A 16,762-nucleotide genomic window follows, 5' to 3' on the forward strand; every position below is an offset into this window, starting at 1 on the left:
TTCAAACCATCCTGGCCGGTTTTCCTTTATTAAAGCTGTAATTCAGTATGTGTTAAACTAGTAACCCAGAGACTAATTCTTGGGGCTTAAAGTTAACAACAAATGTACGTTTATTAAAAATGAATTCTTATTTTGAGATATCTAACAGGAAAAATAGATGGTTAGAAACTCGTGCTTGTTTTCACGGCACTTCTTTAATGACTTCTATGGGAGCAGAGTTAAACTAGCCTTAAATTAATGTTGTTAAGCCATAAATGAGCCGTGTAGTTTAAATGTGGGTGATCCTCTTGTTGCCTTCATAGCCCTTTGACAGTGATGTCACAGAAAGGCCTTTGCAGGGATTTATGGATGTTATAAAGTCATAAATGTCAATCTGACTCCTGTGAGTGGAGGTCCAAAGGTCCTCCTACCTCCACCTGCTGATGTAATCTCACAAAGAAATGTGAGGCAGCTTTAGAGTGGGCATTTGTGAATGAACAACACCATAAAACTAACAGCAGACATGAGAAAGAGCCGCTTCTTTTAAAAAGCAAAGCAGCTGATGCTGTAAAGCCTTTTTTCAGCTTCATGTTGCAGCAATGCAAAGCTCTAATGTTATTCTCTCATATGTGCACACATGTGTTTCTGTATACTGACATGTGCAACACGTGGGGTGATGAGAATACCCGTATTTCATTTCAGGGATAATAGTATAAGAAATGTTGATGATAATAAAAGAAATGCTGCAGATGTACATCAACCCACGGTGCTGCTGAGCAGGCCAGGAAGGACTCACTGATGAGTAAATCATCTGATAGACTCGACTGTTCATCCACAGAGGATCTGGTAAGTATGACACATGTGTTTGTCACTGATGACATGCTTGAATTCAACAAACTGCTGTTGCTGCTGTAAAAAACATAAATGACATCATGTTTTTTAAACCATATCCTGAGTTGAGAGTCCAAAAGCCGTTAAAGGAATAGGCACTGGCTAACATGTTAGAAGGATGATAACGGGCATAAAGGTTTTCCTGGAACCATATGGATCCAGCAGCGCTCTGAACAAAGTGTGTTGGATTGTAACTTTATGAAACTGTCCCTGACAAATACACACACGTCTGCATCTTTACACACCTGCTGTAATCGCTTACAACTGAATGGTACGCAGCAGCTCTGAGTGAGAGAGTGCCTGAACCTGAACCCTGATCTTTTCCAAAAGGATTGGAAATGTCCAAACAAGGTGTTGGTGAAAGCAAAAGAGAAAACAAAAGGAAAAACTTCAGACCTCCTACATATCTGCCTGTCCACACGTCTAACGTCGCTGCACAGTCAATAAGCACAATGCTGAAGGACACCCTGTGCAGCGATGTGTGACAACCTGTCAAAGCTGTTGTTTTCCTTAAGGCACAGCAATACTTATATAAACGCTTTGTTTTGCTATTGGCTTGCATATGGAGAATGATGTAATTCTACTGGTTTCAGTACCAGCTGATACACGTCTTGTATCTGGACATACTCGTATGACAGTGTGCAGGTCTCAGCTTTGGTTAGCCTGAAGGTTAAACCACTAGTTTTGGAGGAACACTTTTAGATGCAACATCTTACAGCCTACTTTGCCTGAAGCACATTAAGGCCTTATCAGACAGAAAGTTGACATTTAGCTCTCGAGCTCATTTTCTTCTTTCCAAGAGGCTGAAATGAGGTTTGACTTCATCATGTTTTCTATTAAAAAAAGTAAATGGGCTGCTTTGTAGGAGAACACATTCTCTACAGAGATTACCCCGATGATTGGATAGAAACTTGCACTCCCTCTCTTAGATGTCTTTCAATTATAATAGCCAGAGTGATAAAAACAGATGCTTCCATTCAATCCGAGGCACAGCCAGATGAACAGAAAGATGGATAGACTGATGGGAGGGTGGGTGGTCTGGGCTTTCTTCAGGGGCCGTCCTTCATTATCCAATCAGCACGTTTCAAATCAGGACCCCAAAATGTTTCTTGCAACTTGTATGATTAGATCTCAGAGAGCAGCTGAGGCCTGACTCACGCTGGTGTCGCTGTAATGAGACTGCTTCTGAAAGGAGAGAGGAAGGAGAAGCAGAGCCGGGCAGATCTGTTAGGATGGATTAGAATGTGAGGCGGAGTAATAGACTGTGCAACACGGTGCAAGCCAGCTTACATTCAGAGCATCACTGCAAGATTCATGAGCGCAAATTCACATCACAGTTAAACTAGTCTGAGTGGCTTTTAAAGAAACCAGATCTATTAAAGACCAAGAGACACTAGTTCTATAAAACTTTTCTTTCTCTGATCAGATAAGAAATTCATTCACGTCTGAGTGGGTGCCTACAGTGTCTGTGGAAGCGCAGCGATGCGTCACACTTTTCACACTGATGATTGTAGGTTTTCTTTTCTTAATGCTGTGAGGAGTCATGCAGCTAAGGACGGCTGTGCATTAGGTGCTAAATCAGGCAATAATGTAAGACGAACAGGAGAAAGACTCAGGTCAGCCTTCAGCTATCAGGATTAAATGTGATGGGAATACTGATCTTTATCATCTGCCGTCGGGTCCATTCAAGTATCCACATGACGTCTGTAGCTAATGCTGCAATCCCACTTTTCAGCAGAAGAGCGACTGAGATGTGTCACTAGATGCAGGCTGCAAACAGCATCATGGAGTCTGTATGCTGCATACAAACACTGAGATGCGTCTTTGCTTAAAAATGGAACAAATTTGCTCTTTAAAACCAGCTGAGCCTGTTGTGCTGATAACGCCTGAGATTTTGGTCCAACCCAAAGAGCAACAGTCCTTTGAATTATGGATCAAACTGTTTGAATTCGGGTCTGTTAGCTCAGCTGGTTAGAATCTGGTGCTAATGATGTAAAGGTCATGGGATCAGTTGTTATACTGGCCAGAGATGAACAAAGCTTCAACTTTAACTGAGGTCATAGTGACAAATGTACAAATGGATCAACAAGAATGAGACTATTTAAACGGTCCATCATGCGTCAGTTGTCTGTACCAGATCTAGTTTACTTATTGGGAAAATGGTTGTAAAGATCAAACTAATTTGTTTGGCTCAGATGGTTAAAGGTGCTAATAAACCGAAGTCATGGGATCAGCTGCCATGTCGGCCATCGTTGGGCAGAAATATCAAAGCCAGCCATGGCTGTGATGCTTCCAAGATTGTAAAATAAGTATTATAACTTATTTTAACATAAACGTTGTCACTTTAAGCTCTTGTTGTTGCACGAAGTAGGTTTTAGACTCAACACTAATGTGGAGGTTAGACACCGCTGACATCAAGGCTTTCAGTCCAGCACATCACCACTGTGTCCACTTTCACAGCTTGGTTAATTAAGGAAAAATGGGGTTTATAAGCAGTTAGACCAAAGGCCGTTTAATCCACACGTGGAGCTACGAATACCGAGGGCACTGATTCAGACTCGGTCCCCTTTGAACAGACGTCTAAACCTGAAACACGTTAAATATACAGCAAACCATTTGCAGTTGTATGTAAAAAGTAACCTTTAAAAATCCAGTGTTGTGTTGAAAAATGAGTCAAAGCTGTCAGTGAACACAGGCTGTAAAATAGATGATAGTGGGCAGTTTAAAACAGAGAACAACGGTTTAAAAGTCTCTGGGGTTCAAACTTGCTTCCCATCATTGAACACCAGTTGATTTGACCCTGAAATAGCAGGAAAATGATAAAAGTTTGTACGAAGGGCTGGATACATGCCAGTTAGCTGTAACACCACGGCCACCGCGCCCATGCTGGCTAGTCTGGAGCAAGACTTAAATGACAGAGCAGCAGTGACGCCTCAACGATACTGAAGTCCATTTAGGGGCGTCTGCACTACAACACAGGTTTTAGGGTTAAGCGAGATATTCCTTCAACACTACAAATAAAAACAAGAATAACTTTACTGATCCTGGAGAGAAATCCGTATGGCAGACATCTCTCATTTGTATTTGAAAAGTGAGAAGTGTCCTGATTCGTATTTTGAGGTGAGAGACAAACGACTTGAGGTCCATTGTGCGTCAAAACAATGATTTTATTGGCTTCTTAATCCTATTGATGATCCTTAGTGGGACATGCTGCAGGCCTACCTGAAGAACGTTATGTTCACGAGCTCCGTAAATACAAAATCAACTCAAACTGAAGGATTATTAGCTTGATCGTAAAGGATGGTAAATGAGTCTAAAGTATTAAAAATCTTAATTTTCCCCAGCGAGCATCAGTGAGGGATAGACGTCCTTAAGAGCAACTTTATTTCTTCTTGTTTTTGGGTTTTTTCCTGTTGGCTGGTAACAATTTCAAAACAATATTGTAGTAATATGAACGGATATTACTGGAAAACACTGAAGTTATTGTACTCGGCGCTTAAAATCCTCGAAACATGGTATCTAACCAGATGCTTACTCTGGATGGCTCCAGTAACACTGTGAGGAGCCATTTTGACCAGGATGCCCTTCTATGCACATATTAAACACATATGCAGGACTGCTTTCTTCCATTTGTGCATGAGAAACACGTTTTGTTACTCTGTGTTATTGTCTTACCTTACAATATCAAGTGACTTGATGCAGCTGTTATTGTGATTTGGCACGTGTAAATAAAATGTAATTGAATGAATATGAACATGATCATACTGAATGTGAAGCTAAAGCCTCAGAAAGGTTTAAAGCTATTTCCTGCTTTGCATTCGGTTTGTTTCATTCGTGGATGCTAGCTCTACTTGTTCTGTTTTTCTCCTGCATGTTGGGCGAGTTAGCTCCGACGGCCATGGTGCAATGCTAACAGCAAGGCTTCATATCCTGTACTAACACTGAAAAGAACCTCAAGGCTTTGCTGGAACATTTAACCGACAGTAATGAACTTCTAGTATTACACTGAAAGCTGTGCTTTAAAAACCTTTTTAAAAAACGAGTCATAGCCGTCACTGGGCGGAGACTATAAACTGCTGTTCATGTGACAGACACACACTGAGACACACGCTCATTTGAAATCAGGATTAATGGTTTTAAAGTCTTTGAGTTTGTATCTTCTGTTCACTTGTACTTTAACAGAAACAAGCGCTGCTTTTAGTGCCTGTTTGATTACACGTTTGTCTACAGAAGCTGAAAACACAGGCTGGCCTGCGCTTGGTGCTAAGAATGCCAAGGTCAAAGGTCAGTCCGCATACCAGCCAGCTGTAAATACACACGTCAATGATAAACCGTTCTAGAACACGTCACACCTGTTAGTATGCACTACAATACTGCATCAGAGTTTCAGAAAATGTCACACGACTCCTGTGAAAATGAGTCTTCGCTGTTACAAGAAGGTTCAATTCTAATTTATCTTAAAGCACTTTTTCTACAAACATCTGGAACTTTTCAGACTTCGAACTTTGCTGTTAAAACAGAAAGTAGGAATGAAGGAGAAAAAGGTAAGAAGGTAGGTATTTATCTGTCTTAATCAAAATACTGCAAAGCAGCAATTAAAGTGTGTATTTAAATTAGTAATGAGGTCAGAATCAGGCATGGGGAGAAGCAGGAACCTTCTGACTCCTTGGCACACAGAAAAAGAAATATTGCAACTGTCAAAATCACAGACCAAACCGTGTCCACTGCCCATGAGGGAAAACTGTGAACATGGTTCAACCTCCTCCAACAAGTATCCGAGCTCCGTGAGGCACGGACAGCCTGCAGGAAGAGATGTCTGTCTCTCCGGAGTCGGCCCAGAGGTTGTGCGGCTGCGCAGCGCCTGTGTTGACCTGCGTTGGCTCACAAACATGAGGTAAAAAAGAACGTTTTGCACTGTGAGCTGCTTTGTTCATCTTTTTTTTTTCAGACACAAGTGCAACTGCAGACCAGACTGTCAGGAAAACTGGCCTGACAGCATCAACACGTGGCACCATTACTTCAGCAGCACCCATGTGTTCTCACTTTGTGGGTGCAGGTGTGAGCCTGCGGCTGCCAGCTCATGAATTATTCAGTGAAAATATTACAAATGGCCAAGAGCAGTGATCGTGCGAGGAAATAATGAGGTGAGCCTGGTTCCACTGACTTTGTTCGATGATGCCACATTACTCCTGACAGGAACACCAACATAAAGTACAAAAAGAAACATATGTGCCGATGTCAGCTTATTACCAAAACAATTAAGGTGTTACTTTTTCAAGAAGATGGATGGAAAAACACGTGTCTGATACTATGTTGCCCAAAGTCTTCACACGCACGTGAACCTGAGTGACATCCCACTCTTAGTCCACAGGGTTCCACCCTTTGCAGCTATAACAGCTTCAACCTCAGGAATGTGTTTATGGGAACTGTGACCATTCTTCCATCGCATTGTGAGGTCAGACACTGATGCTGGATGAGAAGGCCTCGCTGGCAGTCTAATTCAACCCACAGGTGCTCCATCAGGTTGAGGTCAGGACTGTGCAGGCCAGTCAAGCTCTTACACACCAAACTCGCTCATCCATGTCTTTGTGGACCTTGCTTTGTGCACTGGTGTGCAGTCAAGTTTTAACAAAGTTGGAGGATGAAATGACCCAAAATGTCTTGGTATGCTGAACCATGAAGAGTTCTTTTCACTGGAAACTGAGGGGCCGAGGCTAACTCCTGAAAAACAAGACCGTCCCCCTCCACCAAGCTTTACACTTGGCACAGTGCAGTCAGACAAGTACTGATCCAAACCCAAATCACAGCACCAGACGGAGAAGCGTGACTTGTTGCTTCCAGAGATTAATGCGAGTAACGATACCTGGTCAGTGTTTGAGTTCAGAGTTACAGAGAACACCAGCATTCCTGTGACTGTGCTGTGTTTGAGGCGTGACACAAAAACACATCCATTTTTATACAAGTACTTTGTGTATAAAAGTACTTGTATACGTTTATATATACAAGTATATACAAGACAGGATTTTTCTGTCTTTTCAAAAATTCTCAGCCAATCAGATTTTATGGACTACAAAGTTTGCTAAACTAGACTCAATAAAGTACATCTAAGCTGTCGTACTGAGTTATACTGAGTGGACATTAGAAACCTGCCGAGCTACAGATGAAACGTGATGGCTGAAATGCTTTAGGAAACATTTGTACATGTAGAACCTTCACTGTAGTGAATGATGCACAGATTTCCTGTAACAGGTCAAACGCTTTGGGCAATTTGTAGGTGTGCAGAATATTTCCTGTGCTGAGTGACTGACAACAGATAGCAGTTAATAATATTTGAACACTATCAAGAAAAAGACTTGGACTTTTAAAAGATACGACAAACTAGGATTTGTAACTTTGTAACTATTTGTAACAGTATCAGGCAGCAGCCAGTACCTGCTGACCATGATGACAGTCATTAAGCATAAAACAGCAACAAAATCAACAAAACACATTTTTACTTAAAACCACAGAAACAAAATAAGTTGAAGGAAAGAGTCCCAGCTACAGAGAGAGAAGATGGGCTTCATCGTTACTTGTTTCTTTAAGTGGTGTAGTGTTTCTGGATGTTTCTCTGCTGCGCTCTCACACACAGAACAGGATTTTTATCCTTGTCACAAGTTTGTGAGAAAAAAACTGCAAAACAAATGTTCTTCTATGAATCAAACATATTTCAGCTAATGAGGCGCACAAACAGGAGGCCACTGCTCCTCCGCCTTTTTCCTCACCGTGACATCACCGCCTGTAACAAAGTCTTGATGAGCAGCCGAGGCCACGCTGTTAAACTCACCATTTGAAGAAGTCTGGCTGATTCCTCCTGACTCGCCGGCTCCACACAGCTCTGTGGTGAAACAATAACAAATATAGTGCCAGTCAATTACACAGAGGTGGTGGTGGTGGGGGGGGGGGGGGGGGGGGGTCTGGTTACAAATGCAGCTGTGGAGCTTGTTTTGACTGCATTGCAACAGCGAGGCCCAGAGCTGGTTACCAGCTAACAACTGGCTGTACTGGGAGCTAACTCTCCCCACCCCCAGCTGCTTGCTCTTCTCTCAGAAATAGGGAAACGCTGCAGTGCGTTTCCGTCCCTGTACGGATACAGTCTGCACGGCTGTACCTCACAGACCCCGCTGGATCGATTCAAAGGTCTGCAGTTACATTTCCTGTAGATTTTGCCATCACGAATGAAAACAAGCTGTTTGTGTCAGACTTCAGCTCCAATGAAGTCTGCAAACAAAACATGTCCACCCTGCAGAGTACGAGCTGCTGACTAACACAGCGAGATACAACTGCACTGTAGAATCGAATTAGTTCCCAGAACTTTAGACAAACCCGTTGCTTTAAAAAACTACGTGAAGCGACCATTAGATGATTACGTTTGGGCAGCTCCCTGTTGCATCTTATTAAAGTATGTATTATCCTTGTACTAATCAATATACTGTAGTATATAAACAGCTGTGTCACAGGAGGTGGGATCTGCAACAGACGAAGCACTAGATCTGAGCCTCGTAAGTCCAAGCTGTCAAGCGTTGTGGATTATATTTTAGCCACATGACAAATACGCCAGTACTTTATTACATTTTCATAAATTACATTTCAAATGAATTATGAATAATTTCATGGAATTCCAGTTCAAGACTTTCCATTTTGGTTTTCCAAACAGGAGAAATTTCTATAAAAAGAACTGAACTGCTAGAAGCCTCATTCACACAGTGTGTATCTGTGCCTGTACACTTCAGACATAAATACCAATGGATTCGGGGAGGTGAGGTCGATCTACCCACCTTCCCACTGGTAGAAAACCTGCTCTACCACCTTTACCTCCCAGATGGACATTAATCCAACACTAACCCTGGATGGGCGTTCAATAACCTCGTGGAGGCATCTCAAGCATTCAGGCACCACCTCTAACCTGGTTGTGGGCACAGATATAAGATATTAAGAGAAGTCACATGACTAGAGAAGTTCAGTCCCAGTTTATTTACTATTCGTTGCTCAAAGTTGAAAGTTGCAATAAATAGTTGGTATCAAAAACCATCTTTTATCTGATTGTCAGACTTGTTTTAAAGTTAATTTTTTGTCATTACACAAGGCTGCTCTCAAACGAGTCCAAATGAGTTCCCCTTTAAAGGCTGAAACAGCAGGACTGAGGACAGCTCCCTCACTTCGTTTTCACTCTGTTTTTGTCCTTGTTGTGTTACTCGTGCCATAATAACTCATGTAACTTCAGCTGTGCAAAAGAATAAATTGATCATAATATTTACAATGTGATCACCAGTACAAATAACCAGCTTTAACCAGCTGTTACCGCTCTAACTAAAGTGCATGTGGATGTCTCAGCTGACTGTAGGCTCGTGACTGTAACAGGTGAATTACTCTCATTTTATCATACAGCGCCTCCCTGCGGCCACCTCCATGAATGGAGCTTACAGCATCAGTTTGCTTACGTCGCCATCTAGAGGTATTACATGTGTCTTACACATTCGTCCAATCAGCTGGTGCCATCCAGCAGGTTTGCTGTGAAGACATGATGTGACGCTGTGATAGCAGTCAGCCAGGGAAGTGTGTGCAGGTGAATATGACTCCAAATATTTTTATATTAATTTCATTTTATCATATTTTATGTTCAGTTTTAAAGCATTTTACTGGATATGAAGATGTTGGGTTCCAGTTAAATCCTGTCATAAATAAGTATGCAGCCAACTTCCTTCCTGCTTCAGGCTGCATACTTCCTCCACCTCCTTCTCTAGCCCTGATGTCCAACCATGACTTCTGGAAACTGAAGCTGTCAAATGAAGTGTGTTCCAAAGTGCTTCAAAAACTGTACGGCAGCAAAACAACAAGCAGTCTTACGTTATGATCCACTGGGGGGCAATGGTGTGATCATTCCACACGTGTAGTTTTATGTTGCATTAAACTAAAAGTGCTCCATCTGAGCAAATTGTTTCAGGATAACAACAATAACTGTCTGCACATTACAAGAGTCCTGATTTGTCATGCACAGCAGCAGAACTCGAGTGCAAAACCACACAAAAACGTGTCTGTGTGTGCGTCTGTTGGGATTCTGTGAGCCCTTTGTCGAATGTGCATAAAACGCTTTCATTTTTAAAAAGAAATGGACTGAAGTGGGCTTTGTAGGCAGTTCCAGACGTGATTTTTGCTTCAGTCGTTTCACGATGCAAAAACAGGAAGAAGTCCAAACACCTCACAGAGCTTTTAAACACGGCTCCCTGTTCCACATCTTAAATAACAGCTAATGAATCCTTTGGGATTCTGTCTTCAGCTTTGTCCTTTAAAGGGCAATCAGCTGAACCACGCATGCATGTGTGTGTGTGTCTGTGTGTATTCTATTATGTAATACAGAAAGGGAAACAAGAGTTGGGCAGAAGGTGGAGTGCCTCCCCCAACAAGAGCCCACAGTGTCAGACAGTACTTAAGAATGTCTGTGTCTGTATCTGTGTGTGTGTGTGTGTGTATGTGTGTATGTGTGTATGTGTGTGTGTGTATGTGTGTGTGTGTGTGTGTGTGTGTGTGGAAGGTTTGATGAGAGCAGATTGCGTAACCTGCTGAAGATGAAGAACATGTGGTTTTCATGTAAATCAGCAGAGAAGCAAGACTTTAAACTCATTTACTGCCCAAAACAACAGCAGCTGGACGCATGCTGCCAGGTGGGTGGGGGTGTGTGTGGGTGGGGGGCAATAATGACACGGCAGATTTAACTTTGGGTTTTGGACAAGATGGACACTTTTAATGTTGCTATTTAAACATTCGCCTTTGTTTCATCCTGTACACAAGACACATCTTTATCACAGCGCAGCTGATATCTCAGTGTTCTTCCAGAGCGCTCTGAGTGTAAGTGTCACCTTTTTATTGGAGCAGCCAAAAATGGTCCATGATCTTCATATAATGATGTCTTCGTCTTCTTAGACACGATGGGATGTTGTTTTTTTTGGCGTTATGTTGTGCACACGGCTCCACGTTGTTACAGGAAGTGTCAGGAAGTAAAATCTAACAAACAGTTTGAATGTCTTTATGTTTTAGTGAGGCTCCAAAGGGCAGAGCCCGGGAACCTTCAATCGACGAGCCGGTTTAAACTAGTTTGCATGTCTCATGTATGTTAGACATGCGGGATTCACACGGTGCATCGAGGTGAACAAATGCATACATGTTTGTAAGATTCTGCAAAGGGAAACTTTGAATAGTTGCACCCATTGATGTTAATGAGCAGCCTGATCAAGGCTCCGAGTTCACCGTGTGGTCGTTTTGTGACTGCAGCACCAAGAGCTGCAGTCACCTGTTCACACACACACACACACACACACACACACACACAGCTCTTTATTGTGTGCTTGAAGGACGCTGCAGGGATAGGAATCTTCCCACGCAGCCTGCTTCACCTCCTCAGCTACAGTACAAAATGTCAAAGTGCAAACAGGCTCATTGTTGACCTCACATTGTGTTTACATGCTGAGCTTTCATTAATAAAATGGTTTCAGCAAAACTGACACAGGCTTCAGCAGAGCTGCATCAGAGAGCTGCTGATCGAGAGCGTCTCGGTGCTCCGTGCTGGATGGAAACTTGGACGGAGCCCAGCTGATATTTCTTTTCCGTAGATTTATTTAGCTGTCGGCTATTTGTAGACGCTTCACTTTAATCCTTTTCTTTTTTTTACATTTACCGCCACATATCAGCAGTAGTGCTAACACACACAAGTCTTGAGTTGTTTTTTGCAGAACTGGCCTGAAGGTTATTAATTTGCAGTAAAGCTGGGATGGGCTGTAGTCATGGAAACCTGCGACCGGCTCCAAACCTGCAGCCTCCTCCAGCGTCCGGGGCTGCAGTTGCTACAGAGACTCTGCGAGGTGGTCTGGTCATGTGGGTGCGACGGCCTCTACCAAAACCCTGTGCAGGGTCACATAGAGCGTCAGCGCTGCTGTGAGCGAGCGCAACTTTACTCCTAAAATGGCGCTAATCTGCCCACCCATCCCCCCACCGCACCAGGCCGCGCTTTAATTAAGAGCGTTTGGAAGAAGGCAGCACGGCGGCTCACAGCAACAAGGGGTCAAACCCGCTGATTCCTCTCTGGTTGGGAATTCCAGACATGGATTTGGATGCGAGTGTGTCTCTGTAAGTGGACACTCTACAAAGTTACCTCTGCCACAGAAGTTCTGCAATGATTTTAGTGTTTTTGTTAATATTGCATCAAATATGATGAGATTTGCATTACAATCTTTAGTTTTCCATAAACATTAGAGGCGAAGGGTTGTGAGATGATGTCAAATTGAAAAGAAAAATCATGAAATCTCCTGTTTATGTTCATGAGTCCTTCTGTGATCCAGGGAACGACTCTCGCACGGTGTGTCGGATTTGTCTTGGACTGCTTGTGTTGGATGACCAGTTAGGAAAATTCATGGAATTTGGGGGGAATTACTTAATTTAAAGGCCGCTTTGCTGTTCTGCCAAACTTACCGTAGTAGATTTCAGTTAATGTTTTAGTGTTGCACGACACTGACACAAGATTAACTGTTCTGCCATAAAATCGCCTGAAACTATTTTAAGAAATCAAACCTAATAGATGTCAGTCTTCCTCTGCGGGTCCCCCGCCCCCACAGACCTCTGAGAAGCTCCCTGAATAGACTTCCAGGAACGGAGGCTGTTACTGGCACGGCTGCGCTCTTTGGGACTCGGTTATCGAAACTATGAGCGTTTAATGTTTGATCGTGTGGTACGATCAGAGGAGGCAATAACGTCCATCAGTGCAGCAGAGCTATTTCTGTCCTGGACATTTTATATCTGTGGTGCATTTACATCACACTATCCTGCACTTTGTTTCGTCAGCTTTAGCCGGTCTGGGTAAAAGCTGCTCGGTTAGATGCAAACATCAGTAAATGTCAGTAATAAATAAAAAGCTCCAAATATCCGGTTGGTCAAAGTTCAGTGGGAGGATTTTCTGTCTTACAACCAACAATGTGTAAAAATAACACAGAACCACTTTGGACTCATCTTGATAATCGTTTCATTGATTAAAGAAAGAATTTCAAATCATATTCATGAGGGACGCAAACACTCGACCAATTACAACCTGCTGCTTTCAGAACCTGCACGGAAAGAAGTATCTGAATCGGCCTGCGTGACAGAAATGACGATGGTACGTTTGCTCTGGTCGGCGTGTTAAAGCTTCACGTGTCCGGGTTCCCCCCGTGTGCTCACGTGGTACAGTCGTGCGTTATTAACGCCCTGCTCCTCTGACTGTTCAGAGAAGCTTCTACCACACTGATACAGACCGCATAACGACACGACTGAACCGGAACATTTGGCATCAGCCGTCACAAATTCCAGTCCAAGGCCCCTTCACCTTTATGTGGCTGATGTCACGTGTTTTCAAAGCAGCTCATTCCAGTCTGAAACTGTATTATCACTGGTTTCCATGGAAGCATGATGAAACACTTTATTATTCCCAGTGTTTTAGGGGATGTTTGCTTAGGCGTTCCACAGAACATCTGCCAAGGATGTGCTCTCAGGTTAAACCTTTAATCAAATGCAGAATTCCTAGAAATGCTGGGAATAATGGAAAGTTTTCACTTCTCCAAGTGGATGTTGATTGGGGACTGTGTGACAGCGACTGCATGAGGACAGAAGAGCAGTGAAATATTAGATTTAACTGAAAGTAATCCGATTTAAAAGAATCATCTATGATCTTTACTGTGGGCTATTAGAAATCACCGGGGTGCTTACAGGACAGAGAAAGTAAAATGGCCACAACAGGGGGGATAAAGACACTATGGAAAACATATTTAACTGCAGGCAGAATTCTGGGGAGACAGTTAACGTCTATTGTAATAGAAAATCTCATAAAAGACGACGCTCACAGGTCTGTTGTAAAAAGCGTCACCTCCACCTGGGTCCAAGAAAATAATGAGTGTGAACAACAGTCGCAGATTTAACAGCTCAGAATCAGTCAGTTTATTGTTGTTTTAAATGTGAAGGTTTACAAAGACAGCACAAGCACACGGTCACAAGTTTTGGTGCAGACGGGCAACAAACAGCGAGGAGGGGAACCGAGCAGTCACACAGGTGAACATAACGCATTAGTGTCTGCGGTTTACAAAAATGTGGCTCTTTGCTGTATATGTTGGCATTAACGCAATACAAAGATGATGTCTCACATCTACTACTGAGTAAAGCAGGCCTATTTGTTTCCAGCTTCATGTTGTATTTCTCAGACTCCATTAGCGTAGCTTTGCATGATTCACAGTTTAAAATAAGCCATATTTAGCTCATACTGGGCCTCGGTACAGCACAGATCATCTGCATGAAACAAACCTTTCAAACCGACCTTCCCTCAGGAACTGAAGCAGGGAATTTGGCTGCTGTGCTCACAGATGACCATATTAGGACCTTCCTGTTTCCTAACCCTTTCATTATTGGGAAAAATGTCTCATTTACCATCATGTCTGTAAAGCCCACAGCGTGTAGTCATTTGTTTGAGAAAACTGGCAGTAAGCTTTGAGAGAATGCTTTCTGTGAATGGCTGAGAGCTTACAGGGGTTAGAGGAACACTGTAGCTGGCAGACATCAGGACGTCTCTGCACATGTACTCAGTTTAATGTCAGATATTCTACCATCACTGCCACGTAGAACAGCACGTCTTCATTCTTAGAGAAACGCTTTTCTTGCGCTGGACCAGCTGCTGTAAACGTTACACCACTAATAGCTGCTAACTACCTACAAATGGCTAACATGCTAACATCTAATGTTATTTGAGCTTGTTTTGATTGGACATATTGGTTTAGTAAAATCATAATAAAACATGATAAAGCATATACAACGAGAAAGAAGAGTCTGTAATTACGCTGATCAGTTTTGTCACGGTTGCAGCAACAGCAGGAAGATAATATGCTGTCCATCCTTCACAGCAGTCAGAGTCTGACACTGTAAAGTGTTTCAGCACGGGGGGCTGTGCTGAGGCACGGGTCCACTGCAGTCACACTGTAAGGCAGCACAGAGACATAAAAGCACTTGAGAGCAGAGGCCTGTCGTCTCCGTCGCTGGCACATCTGTCTCGATTTTATGGGCACAGATAAATAATAGTGACACACTAATATCATAGAAAGGAAAGACAGGAAGTTAAGACAAGACTGATACAAGGACATGAGTGCAAAACACAACATCTCAGTTTGTAACAGGGCGAATGTGCAGATTCAGTCACATTTGATGTGCTCAACATAAGACGGGACGCTAATAACAAATGAAGCGCCGTAACATTGCTCATAAGGACGCGCTGAGAAACTCTAACATTTTCTATGTGATCGTGAGACGCTAAGGCTGCCCGTTAAAGGCACCAGAATCTTCAACAATACGTTCAAAGTGACTGCAGAGCATGTGCTGCAGCTCTCAGGGGAGGGTTACCAGCATCACTTCATGGTCATATATACTAGCTCAAGAAGCGTCTTTATGAACATTTTCAGAGTGCACAATAGAAAGTCCCTGAAAATTAAAAATGAAACTTGCTGAAGTCTATAAACTGATGATGTTTGTACAGTGCGCTGTTCTGTAGGCTCCCAGCATCCATATGGGTATTATGTAGAGCAGCTAATCTATAATGGCAAAAGCACTGTCAGCAGGACAACACTAAACACGGAGCCGAGCTTCCAACCTTTCACAGATCTGACTGAACATCTGCACCCACAGCACCAAATACCTGCACACAGGCACCACAGGAAACCCCCACGGGTCCAGTTCCCACATCCCTGATGAGTCACAGCTGTTCCGGTGGTGGGAGGGGAGCTGCACAACATTAGTTGGGTTTCCTGTTGCCGTTGATCAGTTTGGTTTTTAGTCGCTGTAACTGATTCAGCCCCATTCCACAGAAAACACAGCAAAGTGCAAAGAATCACTTTTGTTCCACGACAGACGAAACTAGCTGCATCTGTGTGGACGATGACCGAGCTGCAACTTTCTGTTTGAGCTTTGAGAGGTGCAATCAGCTGTGTCATCACTTGCTTCTGACAGCACAGCCTGGAGAACTTGGACCTGCAGTCAGACAGCACAGGAAACCTCCACAGGTCCATCATCTGTGTGACAGATGATGGCAGTAAACAGCATTTATTCACTGATCTTCTCAAAGAACTTGTGTCACTATGGATGGAAACCAGCTGATGTGAGAGGCACGATGAGCTGCTGCAGGTTATTTGATGAACATTGCTAAACACGGTTACACCTCCAGGGAGTATAATGAACTGTATCTACACTTTAAACCTGCTCAGACTGCAGTTTTGGTGGATGTAGACGTTTTGAAACCAGACACAACTTACTACAAAAACAGGACACTGCACACTTATTACGTTTTAAGTTGTGATCAGGATGAACAAAGCAAAACACCATTTACGTCTTTAAAGCCAACCTGAGGAGCGTACACCTGCTGGCTGATCACAGCTGAAGAGTTTGTCGTTACAAAGAAGGAAACCTACGTGTGCACAGTTTGTGAAATAGCTCAGTGTGACGGTACATAAAGGAGTCACAGCGAGGATGCTCACCAGACACCGAGGTGACATTAAACTTTGGACAACCCTCAACCCTGTGTAGCAACGTTGGACACCCTACACATAAAGACGGGATCTACCAGCTGGCACATCCTCATCCAGAGAATGAATGACCTTAAATACACAGCAGTCAGTGTTTACTGACCTTCTGCTTTTGGAAAATCAACTGTCAGCAGTACGATGGACCCAGCAAACAGCTTGTTCTGTTTATGCTGACAGGCTGGGAACAAGTGCAGACCTGTTGCCTCAGTGCAGCGGTAACTCATCAGTCATCAGCGTACGTAGATCAAAGGAAAAGGTGAGTAATGAAATATTGT

General features: G+C 43.1%; 1 protein-coding gene across 7 annotated transcripts in view; it reads right to left on the reverse strand.

Annotated features, from left to right (window-relative positions):
* Window positions 1-1,961: 1,961 nt before the first annotated feature.
* snx19b (sorting nexin 19b) overlaps window positions 1,962-16,762 on the reverse strand; it is a 65,785-nt gene continuing 50,984 nt past the window's right edge. For 5 of the 7 annotated variants that reach the window (XM_086260515.1, XM_086260514.1, XM_086260517.1 and 2 more), the window contains one exon: window positions 13,843-16,762. This exon is cut by the window's right edge and continues 921 nt beyond it. Coding sequence is in view for 1 of the 7 variants with exons in the window: in XM_086260521.1 (XP_086116647.1) it covers window position 2,055; window positions 7,697-7,747 (52 nt within the window). In the remaining 6 variants the exon portion in view is untranslated. Of the gene's footprint in view, window positions 2,056-7,696; window positions 7,748-13,842 lie in introns of those variants that run through there. The other 2 variants (XM_086260521.1, XM_086260520.1) reach the window with 2 other exon arrangements.

This window comes from Aulonocara sp. 'chitande type north' Nkhata Bay, linkage group LG14 (assembly GCF_057382095.1).
Source record: "Aulonocara sp. 'chitande type north' Nkhata Bay isolate Kocher_YH1m ecotype deep benthic linkage group LG14, A_spYH_male_GT1.1, whole genome shotgun sequence".
Lineage (NCBI taxonomy): Eukaryota > Metazoa > Chordata > Actinopteri > Cichliformes > Cichlidae > Aulonocara > Aulonocara sp. 'chitande type north' Nkhata Bay.